General features: G+C 39.9%; 1 protein-coding gene across 1 annotated transcript in view; it reads right to left on the bottom strand.

Annotated features, from left to right (window-relative positions):
- Positions 1-16,846, bottom strand: part of LOC115053174 (roundabout homolog 2) — a 42,631-nt gene that overhangs the window by 22,430 nt on the left and 3,355 nt on the right. The window contains exons 2-5 of the mRNA XM_029517739.1: positions 12,097-12,423; positions 2,073-2,230; positions 590-710; positions 359-497 (exon numbers count right to left, since the gene is read on the bottom strand). Of these exons, the coding sequence (XP_029373599.1) occupies positions 359-497; positions 590-710; positions 2,073-2,230; positions 12,097-12,423 (745 nt within the window). The remainder of the gene's footprint in view (positions 1-358; positions 498-589; positions 711-2,072; positions 2,231-12,096; positions 12,424-16,846) is intronic.

The following is a 16,846-nucleotide window of genomic DNA, read 5'->3' as shown; positions in this document are numbered from 1 at the left end:
TTAGTTGTGTGCAAGTCCTTTATTTTTTACAGGTTTACTGTATTATATAGGTTTTATATAACTAACTATAACTATATAATGTTGAAAAATCAAAAGAAATTGTCAGAAAAAAAAAAGACTGAAACGGTCACGGCAGAACTCTAGAGAATAATTAATCTTCTTGGGTCTCCTCCCCTTATGAATTTATGTTAGCAGACTGATAGGCATAAATTACTGACCAATAAGTCCACATATAACTTTTCTAGGTCACATGAGCTAATAATCCAACACACAATCCGGCTTCATGAAAGGCACTTTTTATACTTTTTATGTACATGCGTTGCTAGTCTGACTCTGTGCTCATGGCCGTGACTCTCACCTCCCACGAGGAAGCTCTCCTCCTTCTCTACGCCATCGCACAGTGGGTGCAGGATCTCCATGGACCTCACACAGGAAGTCAACTGTCTCTTCCTCCATGACGACTTGGTTCACTGGCCTTCGTACCAACACAGGACGCTCTGCAATGGAGAGAAAGCTTGTCCATCTTATGCCGCTTAAAAGATGTGATACCACTGCACTAACATTTGCTCCTTAAATATCATGGACTCACCGTATACCACCAGCTCTGCTGGATCACTGTCTCTCTCTCCAACCATATTTGTCCCCACACACACGTACATCCCAGCATCACTCTTTCTGGTGTGAGAGATCATCAGCTTGCCCCCACGCATCTGGAAAAACACCATTGTGACAGCGTCAGTGTTTAGGATGCCCTAAATGAAAACACCACGAGTACAACACAGCACTATCCTCCCAGCCGTTAATGGAAAAGTCATCCACATTTAGATAGCCTTTCCTTGCTTATAAATTATTAATCCTTTGTGCGAAGGCAGTGTATGAGTCATAGTGGCATACTCAAGTCAAGTGGTGAAATATAAGCACATTTATTCAAGTATTGGTGTAATTGTACTTATCTTGAAAATGCTATTTTCTAGCCAAGTTGCGATCCATTACAGGTCAGTTCTTCATAAAGAATATATCATTAGAAATTGTTTGGCCTTAAACAGCCTTTTGAATTATAACACTCACAGGGACCAATTTGACTCCTTTTTATTTTTGTATACCCACTAAGTGGCACTTGATCACTTTCACTTAAGTGGCATTATGAAAGCTGTTTCTCTACTTGTCAGGGGGTGTTTGTATGATGAATTTTACAAAAAGTACCCATCAAAAATGGCCAGAGATTGTCTGTAAATTTTACATGAGAGGAAAGGGAAAACACAACTGATAGCAAAATCAGCAACATTTCCAGTCTAGTGTAAACTAATTGTGTTGAATTAGAAGCTATTGAAACACTTCAAGGGATAGTTATTGTAAATGTGCCTGTATCTCTGTTTTTGTCATTGTCGTCAATTCAAGATCAAATTGAAATTGCTTTAGTCTGTGTCTTAATGATTTCTCAGTCCACTACCCTATATCTGGATCTCACCATAAACATAAATTCTTAAAAACAAAAAAATTGCACATTACACTTTTTTCCCCTAAATGTCAATATAATTTGACAAATGTTCTTATCCATGGATTCATGTAGGTTAGGTGCTGTGGAGTACAGCAGCAGAACAGCGTATGTGTTCATGTTAAAAAAAAAAAAAAAAAGCAACAGTATAGTAAAGGGATATATTTTAAATTGTTTTCTTTCTACAGCAGAGAGAAATAACCTATGTCAAGCTTTGGCTACTCAGAGAATATGTTGCTCTCTGGTATATGTTGTGCTCATTGTTAGTTTTGGCCTTTTTGTGGGATTTATGAAATGCAGACTATATCACCTGCATTAAATACAAGGCTTAGCAAGACTTATAACTAAAATGTTCACTGTATGGTTATGCAGGCCATTTCATGCAGATTTACCTTAAGTATCCCATTTAGACATATTGTAGGCTAGTTTTGAAAATGGTGGGACATTAACAACTGGAGCAGCTGCCACCAAATGGCCAAAAAAAAAAAAAAAAAAAGAGTTGAATAACTATATTTGCTCATTATTTTTCAACACAACACAGTGAGAGTACTTGCTCAGTGTTTTAAGTTAAACTCACAGAGATGCGTTCATCCTTGGTGCTGACTCGGACATTGTTGCGTTTCCAGGACACAGTGGGTTCGGGGTGTCCACGTGGAGGCACACACTCTAACACAGCAGGCTCACCAGCAGCCACCACCACATCGCTCGGGGCCTGCCGGAAATCATCTCTCAGGACTGAGATGAAAACACAAAGAAATCTAATTAGCTTCAGAGACCCTGTCTGTCTGATGTATTTAAAAACAAAGACTGGAAATCAGACACACAGGTCAGTGAGCAGCAGCGCAGACAGAAGACCAGCTATCATCAAGAGAAACACCAGTTTGTCTTGAAAATCCTTTGGGCTTGTTTTCTTTACTGAAACCTTCTTCTCTTGCTTAAAGTTGGCTTCGAACACAATAATTGAGTACATCATTTTCCCCGGCAACATCCTTGTTAGCCTGTGTACTGCCTTAAAAATCTGCAGGACTGCAGGAACTCAAATTGAAATCAGCACTGAACAAGTGAAGCCTATCCCTGTGCCAACCCTGATGTTTGCACTCCCGCCACCCCTGGATGACAGCAGGATGAGAAGTTTGACACCGAAGCCTTTGATATCGTCTAATCTTGCGCTCTGATTGACAGATGAAAGCATCAGTATGAACTGTGAACTGAAGCTTTCACATGAGACCGCATGTACAATGGAAACTCGTACTGAGATCCTGACAAGCTCACATTTTCAAACATGGACACACATACAGACACATGCACGAACAGCTTCAGACGTCATATTGGACCACATCCTGGTGGCTACAGCCTCTTTTTTGTCAGTCAGAACTTTTCATTGTGACATAATCACTTGCTGCAATCTCTTTTTACACGTTCATTCATATATTAGCTAGCTTTCCTGGATATAGAGATGAAAGATCATTTTCTGTCAAACTCCGATCCATGCTATACATCAAACCTTCCACTTCTCAAAACTCCAACTTCAAAAAAGCAATATCTGATGCCTGTATGATCTGATCTGATCGTAATTAAAGAACCATAATTAGGCACAGCAAGCCTGTCAAGTAAAGGATTTTAAGGGTAGTGTCTTTTTTTGATCTTTTCAAAACCAGAAGTTCAAGGCGAAATTCATGAAACGGATAAAACTATTTACTTCTCTGTTCTAATTCCAAATGTTAGCACAACCAGCATTAAAGGATACTTCAAGAGGGCACTGACTATTATTATGTCGGAGGAAAAGTAGGAGCAACAGTTACATCTAGACAGCTAATGGATGAGACTCTCCTATAGCTTCTTGGGAAAAATCATCCCAACAGTCTTCATTCAAAAATACTATTCTTTTTTATTATTTATTTTTATTATTTATTTTTGCTTGCCAAAGCATGTCTTTTCTGTCCCTTCTGTGTCTGTGTTCCTATTGAAAAAATCTTGGACAGTGAAGAATACTGAAGAGAGAACAGAAAGCAGAGTATACTGAATTATGCACATTTTCAATGAAGCTTCTCTAGTCCAAATACTGTTTAATGCTTCATATCTAGCACTTGTCTTTGCATGTTCAAAACTTTTTTCCCCAGAAGCCTGTGCCAGCTTCAACTCGCTAAGAAAACAAATAGTTAGTGTTCAAAGTCACTAACTCATTCACTCCTCCGTATTAGCTTTTACATGGAGTTCGATGTGGAGGACTTTATCATGAGCTCATCAGTTAAAGTGATTGGCCACAGCCTTTTTCTGCTTTTCACCATCAACAATGTATGATTGTCTGCATTGATTGGTTAGTAACCATCAGCAACAGCACAAATACAGAAGGACATCTCCACAGGCATCACCATGAAGTAGACTTAACCATCCGAACAACACAGTTACTGTAACGCAGTCAACTCATCCGTCACCTTTTGGAGCTAAACTCCCACAAAATTCTAACATTTAACAACACAAAGGTTTTATCTTTACCGTTATTTTTATCAAGTACCTCGTTTACAATTTTAGCATTAAAATTAGGAATAAACCATGCACCCGACCACCAGGTACATAACTAAGGCAGATTTTCCGGTTTGTTTGTCAGTCGGAAACATTTAAAGTGAACTGAAACCAAGCGTTGCACAAAATGCAGACTGACCATTAGGTTACAGTGGTCAGAGATAAATAGGGGTGTGGCAAAAAATCGATTCATATAAGAACCGTGACTCTCATTTACTAAGATTCAGAATTGATGTCCTAAATAAAATGTCCCAAAATCTATTTTAAAAAAATAAACAAATCCGCAGGCTGTCTGCCTCCATTTTGTATGTGGTATGTCCTGATGTCACCACGGAGCTGGTTCTGGAACGTACACATGCATGATAAGCACCAAAACAAGGAGAAAACTACAATAATGGAGGAAAGCGAGGTTCAACCGGCCCCATCCACGTTGAAGGCAAAGATTTGGACTGATTTTGGTTTTTACCCAAACCCTATAAAATCAGTTTTATTTTTTCCCAAATTCTGTTTTAATTTTTACATTTTTTCGGTTTTTAATTTTTCATTTCATTTCATGAGGATCCTTTGCACACCTATAGTTTGAAGCAGAAATCATTATGAATCAAATCGTTTTGAATCAAAAAATCGAATTGTGACATAGTAAAAGATTCCCACCACTAGAGATAAAACATTTTTGATTCGTGAAAGGTCTCATTTGCTTCATTTCTGTTTATTATAAATATTCTGAAATATCATCATATATATCAAATATCATCATCATTATCAATTGTATTTTAAACCAGGCACAAGAAGTCTCACTGACCTCTGCAACAACAGCCAACAGTGGTGTCATCTCTTCTAGTCTCATCAGGATTTGTGACATTACTATAATCCACATTAAATCAAGTTAATTAAGCACTTAGTTGTAAGACAATTACTCTGAGTACATTTAACTAAGTCTATGCCACATTAATTATCTACCACTTGTCCAAGACAGGTCTGTGTCAACACGGCCTGGCCTTTCATACAATATTCACACCCATTATGTTTGAATGAAATCTCAGTTATCTGAAAACAAGAAATCTGTCCTCACTCTTGTTTGAGGGCAGTGATTGTCTTGGGTTAGCAGCTATTAATATTCCAGAATGAAGAGTCAGATAGTTTTGCTTCAGGTCTGAATTTGTTCATCATTCGACTAGCTCCCTAATTTGAGTTAATCAATCACAAATACCTTTCTTAAGGTATACTTTATGACACTGAAATGGCAGTTTACTCTTTACCTTATGGTAGAATGGCATTTGTCATTTCACTTTTTTTTCTTTTTTTTTTGCCCTGACATTTAGACTAAGGGGAAGTGAGAAGTCTTTACAAAATGGAAACTCATTCAGGACTTGTAACCTTTTTGACATTATTAAATTTCCCATTATGCAGCAGTGATATTTTAATTATAGCTCATACTCAAATCCTGCAATACATCTCAGAGGAGGTGATTAAGTGACACTGAATAAGCTGACCATAGGTATGAGTGAGCTTGTAGGCACAGTGTGACCATCTTCCACAGAGAAGGAAAAATCCTGAAAGACAATTAGAAGTCTTCGCAAGAGCGCTAACAAAGACAGGGGTGGACACAAACCAGTAAAGGCACTCACCCTGCTCTCAAAGGTCTCTTCACCAAATAACACCGACCCTGTTCACTTGGCTGCCTGTTTCAAATGCTTTGCAGAGCTGAAGGGCTAATTGAAAACACTGGATTATTTTTAGACCTCCATCTGTAAGGCCTGGTTAGACGGGTGCACAGAGACCTTTGTTTTACTGCCATGGTGACTGAAGTGAAAAAGTTATGGACGGAGCTAATCTCTGAAATGCACGCACACACACAGACAGACGCAGATACACATTCACATGCACGCACACACCTTTAGCATTTGAAACCCAGAGTCCCCAAGGCACAGACTCTCAGAAAGTGGGACATTTGAGGGTGGAAACACATGCCAGAGAGCAGAATATATCCCCAAACACTGCGTAACATGAGCTCCAACATTTTCTTTGAAGCTGCTCTCAAGCTAATGTGATCCTTCCTTGCTCCTTCAACATTAGCGCTAAGTTTCCCACAGATATTTGTGTGTGCAGATGATCAACCAATCTCCTCAGAACCCCCAACTCCCCCAATAAGGGGCGACTGTCCCTTGCTTTACGTTTCAGACATAAGGCAACTAGACCTGGTAAATAATCTCCTAAACCAGGCTTAATTCTCGTGTGTCCATGCCTGCACGCTGGGCTAACATGGGAGTGTGGTTATAGCAGGGCAGCTGAGGTTTGACCCGGCCTCTGCTGAGACAAATCCTCAAGTCTCCAAGGCACTTCCTGTGAGCTTAAATAATGGCAACATATAGCTAAATGACTGTCAGCAGTTTCCCCATTACTTCTGTGGGCAGTACTTTGAGAGCACCGATGCATTTTCATATTTTTAATATCACAGAGAGATACAGATGAGGAGATTTAATCTACCAGAGAATATTCATCACTTGAAGTGTAGAAAATGTACATTTGTATTTGATTTGCAATTTGTACACATGTATCGGACTGAGTAATATTGAGTTTGGTGTTTTGTTTTGTTTTTTTTTTTATTTGTCATTAATTGATGCGACTTAGCTGCAGATTAAGTGGCCACAGGACAAATTAGTTAACAGTTCACAGACCATTTACATACCCAGCAAGTTGAAAGAACCATGATGGGTGAGTGTGACTGACAGGATAAGAGGGAAAAAAAAGCTTTTGTGCTAAATTTGAGGTGACAGTGAGTGTGGGGGCTCGACAATGTGGGCTGGACAGATGGATGGATGATTTTCAAGCTCAGTGTTTCCACAGCTGACAGGTAGGACGTTGGCCGCAGAGGTTATAGGATGGTGAAAGTGCTCATTTTAGGAGCCTCAGACAGCCCAGTGTCTGGCTCCTATTGTTCTTTTATTTTGGAGAGCAGTTAAACCCGTTAGGGAGGTGGACTAATCCCATTGCCATGATACTGCCCTGTCAAAGCTAATGGAGGCTTTGCCTACAGAGAAGAGAGATTGCTTTAATCCATTCATTGTCTGATTGTATTGATGGAGGATGAGAAGTGACTCTAGGGCAAATGGTCTTTATGAGAAACCTTAGGCCACAAATTCCTTCACTTTCCCAAAATGCACTGATGTTTCAATTACACACTTTGGGTGACAACAACACATTTAGGATTATTCACAAGACTTGACAGGGTTCACATAAACCACAGCTGTGAGGATTTGAATGATTGTATAGTATAAAGTGGCCGACAATATGAACATGCTCTGAAACGACACTAAATCATATTAATCTGGGCCGACATATCTGAAGACTCTCCAGTGAAAGGAGACCATAGAGCAGAAGAGGGCAAGAAACAAGCTGCAACAGAACTTTGATTCCTTCGTAATCCCTCATCAAGGGTAAGAGGAACATCTGGCTCTAAAGCCTTTTAAGCAAGTTTTATTTTTCATTTGTCCTACTTTATTCTAATCCTGCCAAATCATGTGACTTGTCTGCTCACTCAGACAGGCAGACATTCACAATTTTGAAAAAGACCCTTCTACTCTTCCCCCCTTTTATGTAGCAAAAAGGGGAAAAAAAAGGAAATAGATTTCACTCCATCTCCACTGTCTCATCATTCAGTTGAGACAGTCATTCGGGCAAGTCAGCTGATCACTGAGTGCTTGGAGGGGGGGTGGCTGAATGATGATGCCTCCTGGCTTATCCAGTAAAAGGAAGCTCCTCTCCAGGAGGTAGTCCAGAGGGGAGCAACAGTGGGTATATAAAACATGACTGGTGGACCTTGAGGTGCTACCAATAAGCGTTTAAGCAAATGTGCATTGAATAGAGACAGACTCTGCTGAGAGGTATGTCTCAGTTTTTGAGGAATTATTTTTGAACACATACCACTATGACTCAGAGTTGAATTTGACATTTGTCTCTCCTAAATTTCCTTCTGTTATTTGAAATATGAACTCTTACCTACCTTATTCTTAGCCCCATATATTACTGTGCTTTGGGACAACTCCTTTTATTCCTGTAACTGGCTTGCCATTTGACAGTAGTATTATCTGCTGTCTTATGGCTTTTTGGGGAAAAAGCAATAAAGTGAAAACTATGCAGAAGTTCACATGAAAACAAGAGAAAAGACATGACTTGGCTTGTCAACATCAACATATTTGACAGCAGAATCAACGTCAACATCAATTTCCCAAAAAGTGAATACTGGTGTTGTCATTAATTTTCAGAATCATTTCCCCTACAGTAACACTGTTAAATAGAACACATCCATCGGTAAAATACAAATGACATTTAGGATTTATCTAACGGTGTCTTAAAAAAGCTATTTATTTTCCTGTTCTGTAGCAGCTCACTTATGATGGAACCAAGAAATAGAGATCAGTTCTTGACAAGATGTTCCGTCAGCTATTCAACCACACATGTCCACACTACGCTGTTGAGATTTGTACAGATGGTACAGGCTCAGAATGAAACATTGGGTCCAAGCAGGTTCAATCATATCTAATTTATTTATAGAGGTTACCTTTGCAAAACCTTTTCATGACAATAAATCAGTGTTCACTCGGGAAGCTTAAACTCTATCAAGCCAGATTTTTCACCCCCTGTACGCTGGTCTGTGCTGGCTGGGTAATAAACTGAGCCAACTAATTCTCCACAGTCAAATAGGCCTAGTCATACCTGGTTTACTGTCTGGTTATTACCGATACTTTTAGCTGTCACACAGTCTAAATACTAGGGGTGTGCCAAAAATGTTCATTTAGTACGATTCAGAATCGATTTAAATCCATAATAATCCAATAATCCATTTTGTATGTGGGATGTCCTGATGTCACCACAGAGCTGGTTCTGGAACATACGCATGCACTCAGCCGGCCCCTTCGCTGGTGGGGGGGCGGCCTTATTAGTCACCCCCTCAGAGTATTTCCCTGACGGATACTTTCCTTTTTATTCAAAAAAAAAAAAAAAAAGGCTAGGGTTAGGGTTAGAGTCTAGTCTCTGGGGGGGGTCACTATTCCTTGCTGTAGCCCAGTCCATTACTCGTCACCAATTAACCAATTAGCTTTGACATGTTCAGGTGCTCCCACTGGGAATTGAACTGCGCCCACTACGCTCAAGTCACCACATTCATTCATTCATTCATTCATGGGTAGGGGTGTGCGCATTATTAGTGACCCCCTCTGAGCATTTTCCCAACATTTACGTTCCTTTTTATTCCGGGAAAAAAACTTTTATGTAAAATGTCGGCCAACTCTGTTATTCCGTGTTTATAATGAATTCCGTTTTTTCGTAATTGCAGATTTCATAGGGCTCTTTTTACCAAATGCCCGGGAAGACTGAGCTTGACATCAGCTTTGCAGTGTGCAAGGTTTGCAAAATGAGGAACCCATGTTTAACTGCACAATATTTTTTATTATTATTTTTTTTTTAATAAAGAGACACTTTTATTATTTTTTATTACTTAGAATAAGTAATATTATTATTATTATTACTTATTACTAAGAAACAATTCCATCTCAGCATGGATACATTTTTAAAACTTAATAAATGTGAAAAAGACACATTAATGTCTCTGTTTGTCATTCTGTCTTGCAAAGCAGACTGGGAGTAGATCATTAGGATCCTTTGCACACCTATAGATTGAAGCAGAATTCATTACGAATCAAATAGTTTTGAATTGAAAATCGATTTTGAATTGAATCGTAGCCCCAAAAATCGAAATCGAATCGTGAGATAGGAAAAGATTCCTACCCCTACTAAATACATAGTTACAGAGTGTACAAGTCATAATAAAAGCTACAATATACCACCACAGCAGCTGCAGGGGTTGCTTAAGTAAACATTTTTCTGTATTTCACTGACTCTAACATGGTCAAATGTGGATGTTAATCACACTTGTGTAAAATTATGAACTACTAATGCCAATTACAGAAGTTACTCTGTATTGTTTTCAGCACATACGCATACCACAGCTGTGTGTGTGAACTAAAATTCTTGTTACAGCTTGAAACCAAAACAAATGTGTGTACCTGTGAATAATGTATTTATTACAATAGTCAGCAACACTTGTCATATGTGTGTGTGGCATTTTCTCAATATCTGAATCACAGTGTGATTCAGATATTGCTCCTGACTAACTGGATCCAATGCGGGAAGGACAATGTGACTCACAGGTTTGCAGAGATGCGTATCAAAATAGATGCAATTCCACCTTAACATGGATGGAATGAGTGAAGAACAAGCCTGTGAGAGCACTGCAGGGAAAAGTCTTAGTCATGCAGCAAAATACATTATGCATCATTCACTAACAATTAATGAGTAATTGATGTGGTTAAAACCAGGTTAGTGCCTGTGCCCGACTCAGAGCTGTACTAACAGCTGAACAGATGCATCAGTATTAATTACTGCTCAGTGGGGGCTTAAAGCTCTTCTTCCTCCCACCTGTTGTCCCTCAGACTCCTGCCACACACACAAACCCACACACACTTCAGTAAGACCACCAGTGTACAACTGGCCCCTCATTAACACTGCATACTTCCCCACCTCCCTGCCAGAGCTAATTGGGTCACTATTTACAACAGAGTCAGCACAACCTTACACAGAGGGGAGGGGGAGTATAAGACCACCACCATGCTGTCTTAGCATATGCCCTCACTGGCCTGAGGCAGTGAGATTAGGACAAAACAGACAGTTATTAATGCTGTTAGTCACTCTGTACCCAGAGGTGAATCACCCCTTTACCAATATACGACTGGATCGTAATCTTCAACTCCTCACAATGTAAAATTTCATTATCAACAATGTAAAAGAGTGTGACAGTATCTTATCACAGCTGGCTATTTGCTTCGGCTTTAAGGTTCCCAATATACAGCGTATCCGAGGAGGCTGTCACTATTTTTGGACACAAGCCACAGATGAGGTCAGCCAGCCATGAGCACTTACACATACTGTCAGGGAGGAAGCCTCAGGATGGTTGGTGGAGGAAGATGCTGCTCAAATAGCTGTTTTTTGGGTTTTTTTTTCTGTATCATGAGGATAAATTCGACCTTGCTAATCTGTCATGCTCCTTCCCCTAATCAGACCACAGACTAATCCATTTCCTCATGCCAAAGAGAGCTGCAGCTCAGCCCAGGGACGAGCCACACTAGCAAGGGAGAGGGAGACAATGACACGTGTCCGGGATCAAAGAGGGAAAATAATAGACTCGGCTTCTTTTTACCTCAGTGCACTCAACAAGATATGAGAAGGTGCATAATCCCCGGCTGTACTACTCTTCAGCTACATGTTTAGAAGGAAAATAGAGCTATAGATGATCTGCCTACACATTAATTCATTCATTCATTCATTCATCTTCAATCGCTTATATGCTTCTGGGTTGCGTAGGTTGCTGGATCCAATCCCAGCTCACACTGGAAGAGGACAGGGTACACCCTGGACAGGTTGCCAGTCCATCACAGGGCCCTGCTTACACATATAAAGTACAGTTTTACAATGATCTACAAGGAGCTGAAATCACACATATGTATTTACTATATTTACAAGTACCATATTCATTTTCGTTATCATATATCATATATATTCTTTCGCTTCATGGCATTCTTTGAAAATCTGACAGGAAACCAGTGCATGAGATTCAAATGTGAAAGAGGAAAGCCATATTACTTCTGTGAACTTCTTCAAAAAGGTTGTTCATGGTGACTGCAATAAAAACCCTATACAAGAAAACAGGACCAAAGTACATCCATTCATTTTTTTGTCACAGTAACCCAAAATTAGGTCCAACTGCATACGACAGTGCTTATTACTGAATTTATCTCCACATGCAACACCATCCTATTGGGGTTGGTTCCTACAGTTGTTTCATGTCATTATTCTCTCTGTGGATCTCCACAAAGCTGCCTGACGGATGAAAAAAGGATCTGGGACACGCTGTGGGGCATCTGTATACTGTAAACACTTGTATGTAAATGTGTGTAGAGCAAAAGGAAACACACACACACACACACACTTTTAGGACAGTGATCAATAACATAAAGCCTTACTTGCAACCTCCAGTGAAGCGTTACGACTAATGGCTTCTCCGATGTAGTTGCGAGCCACACAGGTATAGACGCCTTCATCTGGTTTGCTCCGACGTCCATGTACGATGCGTAGGAAAAAGAGGGAGCCACTGGGCAGGAGCATGCGGTGGGAACGGGGGTCATCTTTGTCGGTCTCCACACGTTCACCGTCTTTATACCATTCGATGGTGGGAGTTGGTCGGCCTTCTGCCTTGCAGTTGAGGGTGGCCGGTTCCCCTTTGGAGACAATCAAGTCTGAGGGGTTCTCCACTATTCGAGGCACACTGTCCTCAAAGCGTGCCCGGGACCCTGTAATGTAGAGATGTGGACAGATATTTTCTGAGCACGACCACCTACCATTCATGAACACACATCATCTATTTGTAACAGTGCTGAGAGGAATAAAGACGCTTGAAAGGTATGAATATGTTTCTTTGGAGTTGCCATACAAAGACGCAGACAGTGTGGTTGATAACTGTGTGTGAGTGTGTGTGTGTGTGTGTGGAGAAGAAGTGAATCCTGGCTAATCTCCCTTTGAAGGCTGACTCTGGATTCAGTGCAAAGCGTTGCATATTCCATTAACAACCTGTTACACACATTTGTTCCTTCAAAAAAGCAAAAGAATGTGACCGCTGTTGCTTTGTGCTTAAGAGTACATAATATATAGCAGAATATTTACCAAAAGACACCAACTGTACCAAGGAAGCTATCACTCATGTGATGTGATAGTGGCCAGTCTTGGTGTCAATCAGGACTGTGGCAGAGGCAGAAATAATAGCTGGTGGAAAGGTGGAAGTACTGTAAGGAAAGGGAGACCCAAGCTGAGAGAATGAGTGAGGCATAGAGATATAGAGATGCAACTCCCATACTCCCTCTCTCTAGGGATCCATTACTATCTTCCCTTTGGCTGTAAGGGAAAGGCACACTGCTTTAAGACCCAAGGTAAGCTTTTAGAGCAAGACCAAATGTCTCTAACAATGTGTTCCAGTTATAAAAATGAATAGTTCAAAATGCCGTGGCTTTTAGTTTAGTTCTTAGGAACAGATGGTCTCACCCTCACTCTCCAGGAAAAAAAAGAAAAGCAAAAAATGGCAAGAAAATGAAATGGCCACTGTGCCACTGATTATCATGGGTCTCTCTTTGAGGCATTATTTCCAGTACATTATCTAGACTGCCTGAAAGTCTACCATTATCATTTGAAAGAAACAGTCAGGACTCACCCAGTGACACATATGTTGTTGCACATTTCACTGTTATATTACACGTAAATCTGAGGCCTCAAGATAAACCCTCACTTTTCTGCTGTAAGCAGATTTATGTCTATTCGGGAACTGATTTGATCCCTGCAGGCCAGGAATCACCATCATGGCATAAACCTGAGGTAAACATCTAAAGAGCAATGAGCGCTCAAGCTAACACCCCGGGGTCACAAATCAGGACAGCTCAAAACACTAATGCAGGATGTGGATGAATACTAATCGAGCTGTTAAAATGTGCCACAGCACCTCCACTTAGTCTTGACATAAAAGCACACTTTTTACAGACTGAGAACAAGTGTACTGTAAATGGTCTCATGCTATGTGAGTGTATGCTGATGTGTTAAGATATGATAATGGTCTTTCCTTTAGATTACATTTGATCAAATTTATACAGTGTTTGTGCAGAGTACTTCCAGAGTGTATTGACTGGATAGTTAAGCATATAACGACTCATCTGACTCTTGTTTGTTCAGTTTTGAAGACGTGTGTCCTGGTGGTTAACTGTGATTTCAATCATGCAAAGGCTGCACTGGCAGTTTCAAATCCCGACTCATGTAATGTCGTTACATCACAGTGCGTGCCCATCCTCTTCAATCATAACTTGTTTTTGATCACAAAAACAAACACCGAATAAGAGAGAGATGACCTCTTAAAACAGCACAGTATTGCATTTCAGTGAAAACAGAGAACTTATGAGACAGACTGAATCAAAATTGATGCAGCACAGGAGTAGTGTGTCACACTGGATCATATCATAAATATTCTCACTGTGGGGCAACAGTGCTAACCACTACGCCGCCGCACTGCCCAAGATGTTAACAACTTCACATTGTTATCAGCAGCAGTATATATTGTTGGGATTTTTTTTACTTTGAAAAATAGAAAGGTCTCATCGGAGGGTTGCACTTGTTGACAAATCTGCCAAAGCTCTAACAACCAGAAAATGTTTTTTTTAAAGGAATTAAATTTATCACAAAAACCCTGGCCCCAAGATTATAACACAGTACAACAGCATAAGTGTGTACGTGTGGAATAGTGTGGGTTATTTTCTCAGAACTGACAACAATCCTTCAAAGCCTCATGAGAAAAATAAACAGTTGTTGTCACAGGTTTAGAGGGACTCGTGACTCATGTCAGGTAGACTTGTAGCAATGTGATCATATGAGCCGATCAGAATATTGATCTTTCACTTATTCACAGGAAAACAGACAACCACATAGATAAACCATTGATCTTCAATTGAAAACAACAATTAACAATCTGTCCTTTTAATGTTGCTATACACTTTTGTTAAGGCCCATTTGTTTTGCATCGTTTTCACTGTTCCACTGCTTGGACTTTGTCTAAAGCTTAAAAATGTCACCATGACAAACTGCTGTGTATGCCAATATATGTGTAAAATTAGTACTAATAATAGTTAATAACTCCAACCATGCAGACGTGGTTGAGTTTAAGAAATAGTTTTGGTGGCTGGAGATCAGTTATGAACATTTAAGGGCACTTGTTGCAGCTGTAGTTATGCATGTGAATCAATTTGATGCAATGTTGATGTATTAGAGAAAAAATCGTCTTGTCAAACAAAAGAGCACCAAAACAGCTTGAGGTGGCTGTCCTGTGACAAGTGTGCAATCAGTAAAAAGTCTTAGCCACCTTGAGCACGACAGCAAAGCATTTTTTTGTGAGAAGGAATATTTTCACAGTAATGTTTACTTTGTGACAGGAAGATTGTGGTGCAGCGGTTGAAAGCACCTTTCAGCAAACAGAAAACTCTGTCAGCCACAATTTGTGACACAGATAAAACATACAACCATTACAACCATAATGGGGACCACCGTGAAGGTATGTTTTTAGACAGATCATAAACACAGCCCATTAGAGCCCACGGTGGCTCCTCACAGACATCAAAGTGCACATAGTAATTTGGAGTGTGCCTTGGTTTCTGTGAAAATTATTAATCTGGGGCATTCTGGTGTGAAATGACTTTCAAACTTACAAGGGATGAACAAGCAGGGGAGGACATCATCTACTGATGTCATTGTGGCATTTCAGAACAAATTACATAAACACAAGAAGAGATGTTTCACAATAGTGCTTCAGTTAATTTAAGCAGTTGTATCAGTTCATGGAGTTCACAGCTTTTTCCATATGGTGCAGCAAGTCACAGCATTTTAATCACAAGGAACATCCTCAATTTACTTTACGTTCAGTTTTATGAGGATGTTATTAAAGACCTCAAAAAAAGAGTCTTGACTGCTTCAAGTGGATTCTCTGCAGTATTTACAATGTGCTAATATCCGACAAGTTACAAAAAGGAACCCATGTTTATCAGTTCTACAATCCGAGCCCTGCACTATTTAATAGTTTTTACTCTTTCTATTAAAGAGCACTGTATTGAGTCTCACAATGCCAGAAATCGTTGTTCAAAACAAGATAGGTATGAACCATCATCTTTGTACTGAAGTTTGGGCCAGATCTTCCAGAAACCTTCACCACGATGTGCAAAACAGAACTAATATAATCCATGAGAGTGAATGGTAGTCAACCTTGAGCAGTCAACCTCGCTAGATATGGAGGGGACACTGTGAATTTGAGTTTTTTTTTTTTTGCTTCATGCAAGGTTATCATGCAGCAGAATATTCTCAAAGCTAGTCTGCACAAATTAGTTTGTCAAGGTGAGAGGCAGAGGTGCTTTTCAAAGAGAAATACACACACACACACGTGTGGATATTATGTCAAATATTGACAAATAGTCACTTCTTTATTTTATTTAGCAGTTACAATCATTCATCTTATGAATCTGGATAATAGCCTCCCTTTTAACAATGTCTGTGGTCTCCACCATCCCCTGGGGGCAAAATCTGACTCTTCATCTGTTAAATGCTCCACCAAAGTCAACAACTAGTTGTTAACTGTCTGTTGTTAGTGTTGAGCAGAGGCAGTGTTTTTAGACCTGTTGTGGTTAAGACAACTCTGTGCCACAGGCTAGAATCAGGACTACGAGAGGAGTGAACAAAAACAGTCAGTGTTGGACATTGGAGCTGAACAGTGAGTTGAAAGTAAAAAGGTCTGGAAGGCCAGGAGAAGATGCTGACTCCAGTTGTTCATCACAAGCTTTCCATGCTGTTAAATAATTTTTACATTATTATTTGATGCTGCTGTTACAAAAACAGTGATGCTGGTGTCCTTAATTTCCAGGTACAGGCCTTATCCTTTATAATGCAGTATAGCTGTGCATGTCTATATGATCAATAATGTTCCAAATATTGTCAGTAACGTCGGTTATGAACAGTGTGGATGATTCTTGGCTTTCTCTCCAGTTGAATTAACAGAAAAATAGCTACAGACTCATTACAATGTGATCATGTTTGGATGGTTGGTTAGATGAAGTAATTCCCAGGATTGCGTATGATCTGTGAAAATTTCTCCATTTACTCAAAAAGCATGCAAAGAAATACAGAGAGCAGGCAACCACA

This window comes from Echeneis naucrates, chromosome 13 (assembly GCF_900963305.1).
Source record: "Echeneis naucrates chromosome 13, fEcheNa1.1, whole genome shotgun sequence".
Classification (NCBI taxonomy): Eukaryota; Metazoa; Chordata; class Actinopteri; order Carangiformes; family Echeneidae; genus Echeneis; species Echeneis naucrates.
The sequence above is the reverse complement of the archived record's forward strand: the minus strand, read 5'-3'. Positions and strand labels throughout refer to the sequence as shown.